At 45.4% G+C, this 17047-nt stretch overlaps 1 protein-coding gene across 1 annotated transcript in view; it reads left to right on the forward strand.

The window, feature by feature from the left end:
- Window positions 1-3893: 3893 nt before the first annotated feature.
- PDK3 (pyruvate dehydrogenase kinase 3) overlaps window positions 3894-17047 on the forward strand; it is a 77185-nt gene continuing 64031 nt past the window's right edge. The window contains exon 1 of the mRNA XM_084650090.1: window positions 3894-4188. Within this exon, the coding sequence (XP_084506216.1) occupies window positions 4083-4188 (106 nt within the window). The 5' untranslated portion in view covers window positions 3894-4082. The remainder of the gene's footprint in view (window positions 4189-17047) is intronic.

Here is a 17047-nt window from a genome sequence, read left to right on the forward strand (position 1 = left end):
GTGCAATATGACCTTGATCCTGCAAACATGCACATGCTTACAGTTAATCACATGGGTGTTTACAGGATTGGAGTCCAAGTTCAGTGCACAAGACATACCTGGTCTGAGTAGAAGCCTGTCCCTATCTTACATCTGTTATTATGACATCTCCCCATCACTAACTATATGGATTGCAGTTTAAGATGCTTAGTGACACCCGTCCATTTTCCTTGCCTTTTTGTTCTCCTGCCAGTCCCACAGTCTAAGTCTCTCTCAATATTGCTTTCAGACATGAAAAGTGGAAAATATAGTATATTCAGTATTTTCCACTGCATGCATCCAATGAAGTGAGCTGTAGCTCACGAAAGCTTATGCTCAAATAAATTTGTTAGTCTCTAAGGTGCCACAAGTACTTCTTTTCTTTTTGTGGATACAGACTAACACGGCTGCTACTCTGAAACTAGCTATGGAGCAGCCCTCTCCCTGCATATCAATAAATTATGCTTTATTGTGAAGGACCAGATTGCACCATAAATTCCAGATACAGGTTCCAACATTTCGTTTAATAAGTGAGTACTATATACTGGTGTGTCCAACCTCTTCTCTCTATATAGCATCAGCTGGCCCAAATCCTCTCTCTCTCCCTCTCTTTTGCACTACATCAGGCTGTTCCCTTTCCTCCTCATAACATTGCCTCGAGCTTTTTGCTCGCTAACTTCTCGCCCTAAAGTTAATGCTTACTTTGATACTAAATTTAGCCCCTAATTGCCCTGTCCATTCTAATACACCCACCTACATTAATAATTTCCCACCCCCACAAAAGAGCACCGCTCCTTCTTGCCCAACTCATTACTACCCACTGAGATAAAATGACCCCCAACGGTGTAACAACTAATTCATCAACTCCCACCATTATGCAGTTGCTGTTAATAGTGTCACTCTAGGCTAGGTCACCTGCCAGTATTCAGAAGTCTTTTTGCTATGTATGGCGAATAAAGACAGTAACAGTTGTCACCTTTCTACACTTGATAATCCTAACCTTTTATGCATATGGAGAGATTGCCTTACCATGGACAAATGTGAGAGCTGCCTGTGTGCTCCTCACTGTTCCTCAGATTAGAAGATTTTGCTGTATTATATTTTCTGAGATGGATATTACTGTATGTGTTAGTGTCCCCACCTGTGTGGAGATTGGCAGTATTACTGGGTGAGTTAGGCTGTGACTTCATTAGGGAAAAGGGTATTTAAGCCATATTAACATCCTAATGAAGCAGTTATAGTTTTAATCTATCTACGCTGGTCTAGGGGCGTATGCCTGGGGAGGGGGGATGTGAAGGTTTTCCTTGACCAGCTAATATGGGTTGAAACTACAATTTGCCTTATCTACATTAAAATTCGAACATGAGTTACCTTAACATGGGTTAAAAATACACCATTACTCCCAGATCACAAGACCTTACAGTCTCTGGCTTTTTCACTGCAAAAGAGGTTAGTTTTACATTGAGATACCTAACTCCAGAAACAAGATCAATGGAGATAAATCATAAGTAGTTTTTACCTGGATGTAGCTAGTTGAGGTGAACCTACACCGCCACCAGGCTACCTTAGATAAAACTATCAATGCTTTGTCTCCACTGGGATTTTACACCATTCAACATCTTTATGTAAAAATACACTTTTTTTTTTCGGCAGTGAACATGTTATCTTTGAAAACTCGTGGCGAACCGGGGAAGTCCCGGATGACTGGAAAAAGGCTAATGTAGTGCCAATCTTTAAAAAAGGGAAGAAGGAAGATCCTGGGAACTACAGGCCAGTCAGCCTCACCTCAGTCCCTGGAAAAATCATGGAGCAGGTCCTCAAAGAATCAATCCTGAAGCACTTGCATGAGAGGAAAGTGATCAGGAACAGCCAGCATGGATTCACCAAGGGAAGGTCATGCCTGACTAATCTAATCGCCTTTTATGATGAGATTACTGGTTCTGTGGATGAAGGGAAAGCAGTGGATGTATTGTTTCTTGACTTTAGCAAAGCTTTTGACACGGTCTCCCATAGTATTCTTGTCAGCAAGTTAAGGAAGTATGGGCTGGATGAATGCACTATAAGGTGGGTAGAAAGCTGGCTAAATTGTCGGGCTCAACGGGTAGTGATCAATGGCTCCATGACTAGTTGGCAGCCGGTATCAAGTGGAGTGCCCCAAGGGTCGGTCCTGGGGCCGGTTTTATTCAATATCTTCATAAATGATCTGGAGGATGGTGTGGATTGCACTCTCAGCAAATTTGCGGATGATACTAAACTGGGAGGAGTGGTAGATACGCTGGAGGGGAGGGATAGGATACAGAAGGACCTAGACCAATTGGAAGATTGGGCCAAAAGGAATCTGATGAGGTTCAATAAGGATAAGTGCAGGGTCCTGCACTTAGGACGGAAGAACCCAATGCACAGCTACAGACTAGGGACCGAATGGCTAGGCAGCAGTTCTGCAGAAAAGGACCTAGGGGTGACAGTGGACGAGAAGCTGGATATGAGTCAGCAGTGTGCCCTTGTTGCCAAGAAGGCCAATGGCATTTTGGGATGTATAAGTAGGGGCATAGCGAGCAGATCGAGGGACGTGATCGTTCCCCTCTATTCGACATTGGTGAGGCCTCATCTGGAGTACTGTGTCCAGTTTTGGGCCCCACACTTCAAGAAGGATGTGGATAAATTGGAGAGAGTCCAGCGAAGGGCAACAAAAATGATTAGGGGACTGGAACACATGAGTTATGAGGAGAGACTGAGGGAGCTGGGATTGTTTAGCCTGCAGAAGAGAAGAATGAGGGGGGATTTGATAGCTGCTTTCAACTACCTGAAAGGGGGTTCCAAAGAGGATGGCTCTAGACTGTTCTCAATGGTAGCAGATGACAGAACGAGGAGTAATGGTCTCAAGTTGCAGTGGGGGAGGTTTAGATTGGATATTAGGAAAAACTTTTTCACTAAGAGGGTGGTGAAACACTGGAATGCGTTACCTAGGGAGGTGGTAGAATCTCCTTCCTTAGAGGTTTTTAAGGTCAGGCTTGACAAAGCCCTGGCTGGGATGATTTAACTGGGAATTGGTCCTGCTTCGAGCAGGGGGTTGGACTAGATGACCTTCTGGGGTCCCTTCCAACCCTGATATTCTATGATTCTATGATTCTATGTTACCTATTTCCCTGTGTGGGGGCGAAGGGTGTGCTACAGGCTGTTCTCCTGTGTGATGGAGGGAGGAGAGAAGAGAGTTTTGCTGGGTGTCTTTTCATTCAGTGGTTCCCCTGCTGTGGAGGTGAGAGTGGTTGCTGGGCCTGTGACAGTGTTTTCTCTTCTGTGGGGGCAGCAAGGAAGGGGGCATGTGACAGTCTCTCCCTCTGTGAAAGGAGGAACATGCAGGTAGTTGCTCTGCATGTGTGTGACAGTCTCTCCCTGTGCCAGGAGGGACATGGAGGATGTTGCTCTGTGTGTGTATGTGTGTGTGTGTGTGACAGTCTCTCCCCCCTATGCCAGGAAGGACATGGAGGATGTTGCTGTTTGTGTGTGTGACAGTCTCTCCCCGTGCCAGGAGCGACATGGAGGATGTTGCTGTTTGTGTGTGTGTGTGTGTGTGACAGTCTCTCCCCCATGCCAGGAAAGACATGGGTGTTGCTGTGTGTGTGGGACAGTCTCATTCTCTCCCCCTGCGACAGGAGGGACATGGAGGATGTTGCTCTGTGTGTGTGTGTGTGTGTGTGTGTGAGAGACAGTCTCTCCCCCGTCTGTCTCGCTGTCACACCCCTCTCCTGCCCACCTCACTCCCCCAGACCCGAACCCTCGCCAGCCCGGGCCCGCGGCCAGGGCCAGTTGGCGCACGCGCCCAGCAGCGGGTGGGGCTGCGTGCGAGCGGCTGCCGGGGTGCGCGCGCGCGCGGGCGCGTCAGGTGCTGTCGCCGGGCGGGGAGCTCGCTCCCTCCCGCCCTCTCAGCCGCCGGCCCCCGTTGGCTGCCGGTGACAGGCGGAGCCGGCCCCGCGGCTGCCCGGCATGACGAGGGGCGGCTGGGCCCCGGCCCCCGCTCACTAGCCCGGCCGAGCCGCGCAGGCGGGCCCGGGGAGCGGCGCGCCATGCGGCTGTGCGGGGCGCTGCTGAAGAGCCCCATCCCCAAGCAGATCGAGCACTACTCGCGCTTCTCCCCCTCGCCGCTCTCCATCAAGCAGTTCCTGGACTTCGGTGAGTGGCGCCCCGCGGGGGTGTCAGCCCCAGCTGCCCTCGCAGCGGGACCCCCCCGGGCCGCTCGGTCTCTCTGGGCGGGGGGGGGGGGATGCGCAGCCGCCCGGTTGGGGGGCGGGGTGGCACCGGCACCGCCTGGCTGGGGGGGGGGGGCTGAGCGGGGTGATGCGTGTCGGGCACGTGCCTCGCCACGGGGCGGTGATGGGCCCAGCCCCGCTGTGGGTGCGGGGGCCCCTCTGCCTCTAGCCTCCGCTGGGCAGGGTGCGCCGCCCGCCCAGGTTGGAGGCGCCCGCGCCGCCGCCGCCGCGCACGGCTGAGCCGTCGCCTCCTTGCTACGCGGGCTCCTGCGTCCCCCGTGGCAACGGCCGCTCTCCTGCGCCTCCTCCGCCTGGAAAACTTCTCCTGGGTTGTTCCGGGTGCTCCCCGGAGCCGGCCCCGACAGCGGTACGCCCCGGCTTGGCCTCCGAGCGGCGCCTCTGCGGGTGTGGCCGGAGCTAGGAGTCTGCGAAGTGCTCGGCGGAGGAGGGTTGCAGAGGCCTGGCGGAGGGTTACTGTTGTTACTGCAGCTGAGGAACCTTGAGAGCTGGAGGGGGTCAAGGGGGACAGAGAAACTGGCTGCGGGGAGATGTCCTACATGAGACGGGGAAGAGATGGGGGCTACTTTTTCTGTGACTGTGTGGGCTGTCTTCACTGCAGTGCTCTCTCGAGTTACCTGCACTCCAGTTCGCTCCTCCGGAGTTAGCCTAGCTCAAGTGAGAGCAATCACACGGCAAGCTGTACAGAGTGACTGTATTATCTGCACAGAGTGCTGCATCCTCATTGCATTACTGACTCAAGCATCAGCACTTGACTCTTTTTTAACCCATGCTCCCTGAGTGGCCAGCTAGCTTGGGTTTAAAGCACCACTTAAATTGAGCTGGAGATTTGTGTGTGTGAACAAGAATTGGGTGAGGGTCACACTTGAGTTGTGTCTCATGCTAACGCTGCGGTGAGGACAAGCCTTATGTCTGTGCAGGTGGTTGGTAGCAAATATCCTCTTCTCTTCAATTCCTTGAGACCTGTGAGTGGAGTTGTGCCTTTGACTCTAACTCAGTGTGCAGGGTAATGGGCTTTCGTTCCTCTTGGTACTGCTTTAAAAAGATCTCTGCTTAACTTAAAGATGATCTGCAAAGAATTTTTTAAAATTGGGCTTGTGCTCTCAAACTTCTTCATTTTGTACAATAAAGATCATTTGAAAGGATTTTTCTCTGTTTGCTGTTTGTATTGGATATATCAGGAATGTTGAGTTAGTTCTTCCGTGCTTTTGATGATGGACTTCTGGGGCCTTCAGTATGTTCGTTGAAGGTATTTGAATCCTTAGCAAAGGCTTCCTTTTTCCAAACAATTTATTCATGATTGAAGTTATGTACAAAAAGACAGTTTTAAATAGTCTCATTTAAAATTTCTTCACCTCTTAGACAACTTTCACTCCCTTGACTCTTCTGATGTTCCCCAAGTAATTATAGTCTTTCAGGCATTTTCTAGGCTTGATTTCCAATATAAAAAAAATAAGGGGAGGATGAGGAAAAATGTTTTGGTCCCTTATACACAGTAAAGAAGTAAAATAAAGCACAAAATGATTTTTTTTTTTTTGCTGTTTATCTTTAAAATAGCCCCTGCTATATCTCTATTAGCAGTTGAAATTTCCTGTGACAGAAATATTAATTATTTGAAGGGAAACTGTCAGGTATCCATAATAACCCCAGAATTAGGTCTGTGTAAATGGGGTTGGGAACAGAATGAAACAACCTAAAATCAATAATGTTTTGTTGGGACTTAAATATTTCGATATTGTGCATTTGCAACCCAAACAATGAGGTATTGTTCCAATACAATGGTTCTTCAGCTACTACTTTTAGATCTTTCCCTGATTCCCCTCTGCGGACAACCCAGAAAGTCACACAGGCTAACAATGAAAACTGATTGGTCAGTCTGAGTGCAAAATATCTTTTATTGGACTAGCTTCTGTTGGTGAGAGAAAAAAGCTTTCGGGCTTACGCAGAGCTGTTCTTCAGGTCTGGGAAACTAACTCAGGCTATGTCTATACTACAGATTACTTTGGCATAACATATGTCGCTCGGAGCAGAGTTTGAATAATCCACACCCCTGACCGACGTAAATCATACTGACCCAAGCGCCAGTGTGGACAGCACTATGTCGGTGGGAGAACTTCTCCCGCCGACATAGCTAGTGCCTCTCTTGGAGGTAGGATTTATTAAGCCGAAGGGAGCAGGGCTTTGGAGCTGTGCTCCGGCTCCTCTCCAGCTCCAGGCAAAAACCTGCTGCTCCGTGGGCTCCGCTCCAAAGTCCTGGAAGGGAGAGCTCTTTCCTGTCAGCTTAGGCCATGTCTACAGTAGCGATTTTACAGCAACACAGCTATACTGATGCAGATGTGCTGCTGTAAGATCGCTTGTGTAGCTGCTCTATGCCAACGGGAGAGTCTTCCTGTCGAGCGGTAGCTATATAGGCAGAAGAGCATCTCCTGTCAACATAGCGCTGTCCACACTGGCGCTTCTGTAGGTGTAACTTATGTTGCTCAGAGAGGTGTTTTTTCACACCCCTGAGTGACATAAGTTATACTGACAAAAGGGCTAATGTAGATATAGCCTTAGAGCAGGGGTGGCCAACCTGGAGCTCCGGAGCCACATGGGGCTCTTCAGAGGTTAATATGCAGGTCCTTGCATAGGCGCCAACTCTGGGACTGGAGCTACAGGCACCAACTTTCCAATGTGCTACAGGGTGCTCACTGCTCAACCTCTGGCTCTGCCTCAGGCCCCAGCCACACTCCACTCCTTCCTCCAATGCCTCTGTCCCTTCCCTTGAGTCTGCCGTGCCCTTGCTCCTCCTCCTCCTCCCTCCCCTGTGCCTCCTGCACGCCACAGAACAGCTGATGGCAGCGGACGGGAGGTGCAGGGATGGAGGGTCAGGTGCTGATCGGCAGTGCTGATGGCGGATGAGAAACACTGGGGGCAGGGAGGCAGCTGACGGGGGGGCTGCTGTACTGTGGCTCTTTGGCAATGCACATTGTTAAATTCTGGCTCCTTCTCAGATGCAGGTTGACCAGCCTATGGCTCCGGAGCCACATGCAACTCTTCAGAGGTTAATATGCGGCTCCTTGTATAGGCACCAACTCCGGGACTGGAGCTACAGGCACCAACTTTCCAGTGTGCCAGGGGGTGCTCACTGCTCAACCCTGGCACTGCCACAGGCCCCGCCCACACTCCATCCCTTCCCACCTCCTCCCCTAAGCCTGCCGTGCCATCCACCCTCCTTTCCAGAGCCTCCTGCACACCACGAAACAGCTGATCGGGAGGTGCAGAGAGGGAGGGAGAGGCACTGACCGGTAGGGCTGCCGGTAGGCGCTGGGAGCGGTGGTGGGGAGCTAATAGGGGGGCTGCTGACTTATTACTGTGGCTCTTTGGCAATGTACATTGATAAATTCTGTTCCTTCTCAGGCTCCGGTTGGCCACCCCTGCCTCAGAGCGTCTTCACCAGAAGTGCTACAGCGGTGCAGTTGCTGTTGTGTAGACATAGGGCTTGGCTACATTTGCAAGTTAGGGTGCATTAAATCGGCCCCGGGTGCCCTGACTCCTGACGTGTCCACAGTGGCAAGGGACTTACAGTGCCTGGACTCTGCAGCTGAAGCACTCCTGGTAATCCACCTCCACTAGAAGCATAAAGCTTGCTGCGCCCCAGCTGAAACGGCTGGGAGTCAGTGTGGACAACGTGTTGCATTACTGCGCTGTTTGGCCTCCGGAAACATCCCATAATGCCCTGAAGTCAAGTGGCCACTCTTATTGTTTTGAAGGGCATGGCTACACTAGAAACTTCAAAGCGCTTTTGTGGGAACGCTCCCACGGCTGAGTGAGAGCTCTCCCAGCGCTCCTGGTAATCCACCTCCATGAGGGGATTAGCTCCGAGTGCTGGGAGCCTGGCTACACTAGCGCTTTAAAGCGCTCAGACTTGCTGCACTCAGGGGGGTTATTTTTCACCTCCCTGAGCCAACAAGTTAGAGTGCTATAAAATGTAAATGTAGGCAAGCCCGAACTTGGATGCAGGTATTCGGATATCCCCTTTCAAAGCTCTGTTTCTGACCGCTGGCATGCTTATCTGCTCCAGGACAAAGCAAACCATTACTGTGGAATGCTGGTGTGCGTGCGCGCGCGCGCGCGTGTGTGTGTGTGTGAGGCGGGGGTCTGTCGCTTTCTGAACTTACAGGACAGCATGCTGACACACTTTCTGCCCCCCAAAACACACGGTCTCTCCCCCCACATACACACAACCCCCCCCCCCATTTGAAAAGCACACTGCAGCCACTTGCACACTGGGATAGCTACCACAATGCACTGCTCTCTGTGGCATTGCAAGAGCTGCTAATGTGGCCACGCCAGTGCGCTTGCAGCTGATGGTGTAAACACACAGCAGTGTTTTCTCTGCTGCGGACTCTGAAGGCTGGTTTAACTCCCAGCGCTCTACATCTGCAAGTGTAGCCAAGCCCATAGTCTGGGTGTTGTTGCTAAATACAAAGTGACCTGAAGAAGAGCTCTGTGTAAGATTGGAAAGCTTGTCTTTCTTACCAACAGTAGTTGGTCCTTTAAAAGATATTACCTCACTCACCTTGTCTCTCAAATACAAGGTGAAACAGATTGTTTAGTATAAATAGTTCACCTTGAAATGTGTGGTAAGTGGCCCATTAACACCTGTCTAGTCATAGGGAAGAAAGGGTGGGGGAGCAGTTGTGGGGGAGGTTGTGAGCCGGTTACAGATTGTAGTAAGCCATAAATCCACTGGTTAGTCTCTAAGGTGCTACTAGTACTCGTTTTCTTTTTGTTTCTATTCAGTCCATGATTTTTAGTATCTAGCAAAGTTATAAATTTAAGCTCCCAGGCTTGTCTTTTGAAAGTGTTGTGCAGATTTCCTTTGAGGACGAAGACTTGTAGGTCAGATGCAGTGATTGCTATGTGAAAAGTGTTTACCCACCACTGATGTGGTGTTTTTATCTTTTATCATTTTCCTGTGAGAGGTCATTTGTACCTCACCCACCTTGTCTCTCTAAGGCCTTGTCTACACTGCCACTTTACAGTGGCCAGTGCGGCTGGTTCTGGGGCTTTCTCACTGCTGGTATGGCCCTGGGGTCAGCCGCACCTGCTGCAGAAAAATTCACGGAGGTCATGGAAAGTCACACAAGCTGTGACATCCGTGAATGATTTGCAGCCTTAGTTATAGAGAATCCACCATGACCCTTGGTAAACTGTTCCAGTGGTTAATTACTCTCACTTACAAATGTATGCCTTATTTCCAGTTTGAATTTGTTTAGCTTCAATTTCCAGCCATTGGATCATGTTATACCTTTGTCTGTTAGACTGAAGAGCCCATTATTAAATATGTGTTCCCCATTTAGGTACTTTCAGAGTATAAAAACCCCTTCACCTTCTCTTCGGTACATTCAATAGACGGAGCCCCCTGAGTCTGTCACTACAAGGTAGGTTTTCTAATCCTCTAATCGTTTTTGGGTCTCCTCTCTGAACCCTGTCCAATTTTTCAACATCTTTCTTGATTTGTGGATACCAGAACTGGACAGTGTTCCAGCAGAAATGCCAAGTATAGAGGTACAGTACCCTCTCTACTCCTACTTGAGATTCCTGTATTTGTACATCCAAGGATTGCATTAGCCCTTTTGGCCACAGCATTACGCTGGGAGCTCATGTTCAGCTGCTTATCCACTACAACCCTCAAACCTTTTTAGAATCACTGCTTCCAAGTATAGAGTCCCTATACTGTAAGTATAGCCTATGTTCTTTGTTCTTAGATGTATACGTTTACATTGTCATATTAAAACGTGAGTTGCTTGCTTGTGCCTAGCTTACAAAACGGTCCAGATTGCTCTATATCAATACCTCTTCTTTTCATTGTTTATCACGCCTCCCAATTTTTGTGTCATCTGCAGACTTTATCAGTGATGATTCTAGGTCATTGATAAAAATGCTAAATAGAGTAGGGCAAAGAATTAATCCTTGTGGGACCCTTCTAGAAACACACCCGTTCCATGATGATTCTTATATACAGTTAATTTTTGAGATCTATCAATTAGCCCATTCTTAATCCATTTAGTGTGTGCCAGGTTAACTTGTTCTAGTTTTTTAATCAAAATGTCATGCTGTACGAAGTCAAATGCCTTACAGAAGTTTAAGTATATTACATCAACATTATTACCTTTATCAACCAAATTTATAATCTCATAAAAAAGATAGTTTGGCAGGATCTATTTTCCATAAACCCATGTTGATAGGCATTCATTATATTATTAATCAAGTCCTGTATCAGGCGTTTCATTATCTTGCCTGAGATTGATGTCGGACTGACAGGCCTATAATTACCTGGGTCATCCCATTTACCTTTTTTAAAAATTGTCGTAACATAGCATTCTTCCAGTGTTTTGGAACTTCTCCAGTGTGCCAAGACTTACTGAAAATCATCATGAATGGTTCAGCAAACTCCTTAGCCAGCTCTTTTAGAACTCTTGGGTGTACGTTATCTGGACCTGCTTATTTAAAAATGTCTAACTTTGATAGCTGATGTTTAACAACCTCCTGAGATACCAGTGGAATGGGATTGTTATCATGAGATGCCTACATTATCTACTTTTTTCCAAAATACAGAACATAAATGTTTATTGAATACTTTTGCCTTTTCTGTATTACTATTGATAATTCTTCCATTTCCCTCTAGTAGTGGACCAATACCATTGTTAAGATTCTTTTTTGTATCTAATATACATTCAAAAATTCCTTCATATTGTCCTTAACTCTGCTGGCCATAGTTGTTCCCTTTTGTCCCTTTGCTTCCCTTATCAATTTTCCACATTTCCTAGCTTCTGACTTATCTTTATTACTGTCAGTTTCCTCTCTTTTCCATTTATTAATTTTTTTTGTTTGTTTTATAGCTGCCTTTGCTTCCCCTCTAAACCAGATAGGTTTTTTGACCTTCTTCCCCAATTGTGGCTTTTTGGGTATCTAATAAAGTATTCTTAAACATTCCTAATTATCTTTCACATTTCTCTAACTAAATTCTTCCTCCCAGCTGAAAGGTCATCTTTGTTTTCAACTATGTGAAATTGGCCCTTTGAAAGCACCAAGTATGTTGGAAATAATTTTCCTAATAAGTTTTTAAGGTATATCATGACTCAGTTTCCACACAAGTATTCCTTTATTAGTCCAAAGGCCACTTGTTGCTTACATCCAAAATGTAAATCTAAGCATATACATGCCTATATTCCATATCCTTGCAACATTACAGTTATAAGCACTGACCAAAATATTTACAACAGGATCAGGTGTGGGAGGTACCTTCCCATTGTGGTGTGACTCGAGGAGGAGGGGGGGCGGCGGTTAAGGAACGTTCTGACAAAAAAAAAATGTAAGAAACCTTGGGTTTTTCCTTCACTGTAACAAACAACTGATATCATTGCTGGTAATTGAACCTTAGCTAAGGCCAGATGAAGTCATTTTCTTTACCCTGATCAAGACAAGATTAATGACTGGGCCTCTTTCTTCAAGGCTTTCTTATCTCATTTTACCATATTTTTTCCTAACTAGAGAGCTAAGCATTTCTTTATAATAACCTAAACAAACCAAATATTTACTGCACCAGTTACCTAATAAACCATATTTCCTGTAGTTCTGTGACCTCATCCCTAACTTAAATAATATAATACTGGTATTTCAAGAGTCACTACAAGTTTAACACAAACAATCCCCCCCAAAAGAAGGAAATCATAAGAAAGGTCACATGCTTTTGGCCTGTTACTCATGCTAATATCTAAACCTCCCCATCCAGGGCTTAATTTGTCTCTGCGCTTGCCGGGGCTGAGTAAATCTGTGAAAAGTGATATTTGTATGTTTGTTAATATCACTTTTTACAGCAGATTTAGTAGGTAGCTGGGAGGCTGTGAAAAGTGATATTAACATACAGGTATCAGGTTTCATAGCAGCAGACTTAACAGCTAGTAAGTCTCTTATAAAAAGCGACCAAAGAAGCAAAAGAAACAACAAAAAATACAAGAACGTGCAAAACACCTTATTTGTGTTTCTATTCTGTTTAGGTCCAGTAAAGAATAGAGACCACTGTACATTTTTATTGAGTGTGCAAAAAAAAATAAACCCTACGTAAGTAAATTACAATGATTCGGACATGTGTATGTTCATATTTATTTGTTTTTCCTAAAATTAAGTATGCCCTTGACCTGTCCATGACTTTTACTAAAAATACCTGTGACTAAAATACAGCCTTACCCATGACTAATGAAGTATTCTGTGATGGGGCACTCTTTCTGAGTGGAATAGAATAGCCATAAGAAAGCAGAATGGAACTTGGACTGAAGCTGAGGCTTGCTCTATATGATTTTAAGAACCAAAGATGGGAGCTCTGGGAGTAGGAAGGATTGGGTCTTACTCCCAACATCTGCTTCCTCCCATCCTCTTCTTGTGTTGTGGAGCATCTCTAGCAGAAATCGCACGACCAATCTGACTTCCTCCACAATGAATTTATTCTCTCCTTCTCCACTTTTGCCATCTTCCTAGGTAACCAATTCTGCTTTTCCAACTTATTGAATCCCATGTCCACAAGCCCAACTGCCTTTTTGCCCACTTTAACTCACTCCTCAACCCCCTACCCTCTTCCTTTATCTCTGCACAGAGTCTCTTGCCAGTTTCTTCCAAGAGTAAATTGACAAAATACAACATGATCCCTCTTCCCTTTCCCTCTTACAATTTTTCTCCACCTCTCATCACAAACACAGAAGTTTGTCATCTGCTGCTCCTGGTGTAATACCTCCTTGTGCCCCACTGACCCCATCCCATTTCCTGATCTCCCCTTTCCCCATTCTCATCCCCTTGCTTACTCTTTTCCTTAATTTGTCAGTCTCCTCTGCTCTTCTCTACAAAATACAAGAATGCTTAATTCTCTCCCATTTTTAAAAAAAACACCCTTAAACCCACTTCCCTCCCAGTAACCAACCCATCCACCTTATCATTCTTATCTTTAAGATCATGAATGCTCTGTTTACAGTCACTGTTTGGAATTCCTCTACTCCAGTTCTATTCTAGTGTGTGTCTAATCTGACTCCCACCCCTTCTGCTTCACTGAAATCACTTTAGCCAAAGTCTCTGTCTTCTAACCCAGTGCTTCTCAAGCTATCTGATGTGGGGGACCGGCAATTTTTTTCCCAATGTGTGCACAGACTGGCAGGGCTCGCGAACCGGCACCGGTCCGCAGACGACCACTTTAAGTAGCACTGTTCTAACCAAATCTCAGAATCTGTACTCCATCCTCATTGTCCTTGACCTGTTAACTACTGTTGATGCAGTCAGCCATGTTTTCTTAATAAAATTTCATCCTCCCATGGCTTCCATGACTCTTTCCTCTCCTGGTTGTTCTGCCTCTCTGATGACTTCTTTAACAAGTCCTTCAGAGGATCATCTTCATCCCCCTCTCCAACTTTCTCTTAAGTTTCCTCAGATCTCTGTCTTGGTCACCTTCTCTCTTCCCTCTAAACCTTATCTCTGACTAATCTCACCTGTCAACATAAATTCTGTGACAAAGACACAGATCTACCTCTGTACTCCAGTCTTCTTTCCTGTACAGACCAAACTCTGACATCTCCACATGGATGTCTAGCCATCAATTCAAGCTCAGCATGGCTAAAATGGAACTCGTAGTCCTCCCCTCCAACCCCCCCACCTCCTTTTTCGGTCATTGTGGACACCATCACCATCCTGCCTGTCGTTCATGCCCATAACCTGGAGATCATTTTCAACTTGGACCCCTCTCTAGGACCTCCTATCCAGGCTATGTCTAAATCTTGCATATTCTTTCTGCATAATATCTTTGAGATACAGCCTTTCCTATCCATCTACACTGCCAAACTCTAATCTAAGTTCTCATTGTCTTGTGTCTCGATTACTTCTGTCTGCCTTTGACAAATGCAATCATGCTGTGCTCATGTGCATTTAGCTGCTGCAAAGATCATTTTCCTAGCACATCACTTTCACCATGTCATCCCTGTCTCTGCATCCCTCCGCTATCTCTCCCTTTATTCCATCAAACATAAGCTACTTGACTTCACTTTTAAGGCCATTCACAATTTATCCCCACCTTACTTTTCTCTCATGTGCTATTGAAAGGTCAGCTCTTGCATCTTAGCCCTGGATGCCAGCCTCCATCTCCCACTTCTTAAATTTTCAAACAAGTACTTTTGTGCTTTCTCCCATACTGCACTTCATGCTTGAGAGAAGCTCCCCCTAAACATCTGCAAATCTAATGTATTCTCTTTCTTCATATCCCTCCTTAACTCTCCTTTTCCGTGATGCCTACAAAAAACTTGATAAGTTAGGCTGCTGATATGCTGAGACCTCTACCTATCATGCTGACCAGTATTACCTTATTGTTTCCTTGTACTCCCCTGTCTATCTGTATCCATCTATTGTCTCATCTTATACTTAGATTGTAACCTCTCTTGGGCTGAGACCATCCTTTTGGTCTATATTCGTACAGTGCTTAGCTCATTGGGGTACAGGGTACAGGTCTATGACTGGAACTCCTAGGCACTATGTCAATACAAATAATTAATAATGATAATGTATTAATCCCCAACTCCTAGATAGGAAGTGTGTTCTTAATTCACACTGATATCTTGTCTATAATCAAACTGTAACTCTTTCACTGAACTTGGTTTAAAAGGTAGCTTTTTGCTTGGTGGCTGGATAATATATAAGTGCAGAGGAAATTAATATTTATGCACACAAACAGCTAGCATTGCTTGTTGCATTTTTTAATCATCCTTGGTATATGTGGCACTGGAAGGTAAATAAAAAGGCAAACCTCTTTGTCCTGAAGACTGGATATTCTAATCCTATTATGGGGCCTGACTTTTCTCTTTACCGTCCCACCTTCTTTATCCATTTATGAAGTAGTTGTCATTTGGGGAGATTCATACATTCTTTTATTGGATACAATATGATCTCCAATTTTTTGTGTGAACCAAGACTCTTGAAACCTGGTATTTTTTCCTTTGTGATGTAGTCTGCAATAAAGACACTAAATTTTAAACTAATTTAATTGTGATCAAAATAAAGTGTTGTATTTTGAATGCCTACAGTCTCTAGAGGAAGTAGTGATGTATGAGCAGGGTTCAAAAACCTGCCAAGGCAACTGAGTTAATTTGGGATGAGGAGCTGTTGCATTTCTCAGGGTAAGGGGAGAGCTGGCAATCAGTGCAACTGGAACTGGTGCTGAGAACGACCAGAGCCACTTCTCTTTTTATTGGAAGAGATAGGACACTGGGGATCAGAACCAGGTGCAGTAGAATAGCTATGTGGTAGAGAGTCCCTTAATGTTTTGGAGCTTGTGGCAGCAACCTTCACACGCCTCCTTCCTCTTCTCCCTGCCTCAAAGCAGGGTGGGAAGAGGAGTGAGGTTGGAGGGAGGGGTGTGTGGTGTAAGGGAAGAGATGTGGCAGTGTAAATTAAATACATACGGCTTTTGGGGACCACTGCATTGAGTGGGTGGAATAGGTACCATTCACCCAGGCTCGTAAGTCATCCTCAAGCTAATATCTGTTAGGAAAAAATTTCAAATTATGTATCAGAGAGAACAACTCCAATTGCGTTCTCCCTCCAATAGCACAGTGGGTTAAGACCACCTGTAGACTACACGTCAGCAGCAGCTGTCTATAGACTATACATTAAAGGCTGCCTAGCAATGTTCCCTCTAATTTTTCCATCCATGTGTGGAATGAATTCTGTTACGTGCAGCACCAATACTGAGGTAATGTGTGGCTGTGCGGCACCAGTACAAACACACAAAATCTAGATTTAATATATATTTTTTAAAAGTTCTTAGGTATGGAAGAAGAGGAGAATATTAAAACAAGGGATAATTAACAAGGTACACTACTTAAGATGTTTAATATGAAATCAAATAAAAAGAAAATTAACACTGCCCTTAGAGTACATGTATTTTATCATCCTTTCTAACTACTCAAGCTAGTAAACACACCAAAATGTGGCATACTGAAAACAGCTATATAAATAAAAAAGACGTGGCCATTAAGTGAAAGCATAAAAAATATGCACCAGAGGCCCAATTTAATAACCTACTATAATAGACCACTACATCTTCAGGGAAAGCTGCTCTAAAAAGCATAAAAGCATCTGCCGAAACACTAGCATGCTACAGATTTTTGCAGTCCCCAAAACTATCCCTCTTGCACGCATATTATCTGCACACATAGCTCAGCTTTAAAATGCTAAACAAATATGAGTCAACTAGAAATAGTTATGCTCTATTTGCAAATATTAATACAATATTTTCTGATACTGGAAAGGAGAGTAAAAGGCATTCACTCAGGCTTATACTTTTTCTGAGGGATGTCAACTCTTAATTTAATACTTCACACACACACAACAGTATAAATAAATAATAAAGCAACACAGAGAGCAAACAAAACCATAAACAAAGAAATGACAACACTGAAAATATGAAGGGAAGTAAAACATCAGGTGGTTGGTTATGGATATTTTAAATTAGTGTTTAGAACCAAAGCTGTGCAAATGCAACAGAGCCCTGTAGAAACAGCTAAAGTTTTCCTGGTTTCACATGGTGTGTCACCAACTTGAAAACTCAGAGTAGGCTTATTAAGTTTTTACAAGCCCCTTAAGAAAATGGAGCACCTTAACACATGGCTTCGGAGTTTGCAGACAGATCCCTGCTTCAAAGAGCTTGCAAATAAGGTCTTCATCCTACAAAGAACCTAACACCAAAC

This window comes from Lepidochelys olivacea, assembly GCF_965140295.1.
Source record: "Lepidochelys olivacea isolate rLepOli2 genome assembly, chromosome: 1".
NCBI lineage: Eukaryota > Metazoa > Chordata > Testudines > Cheloniidae > Lepidochelys > Lepidochelys olivacea.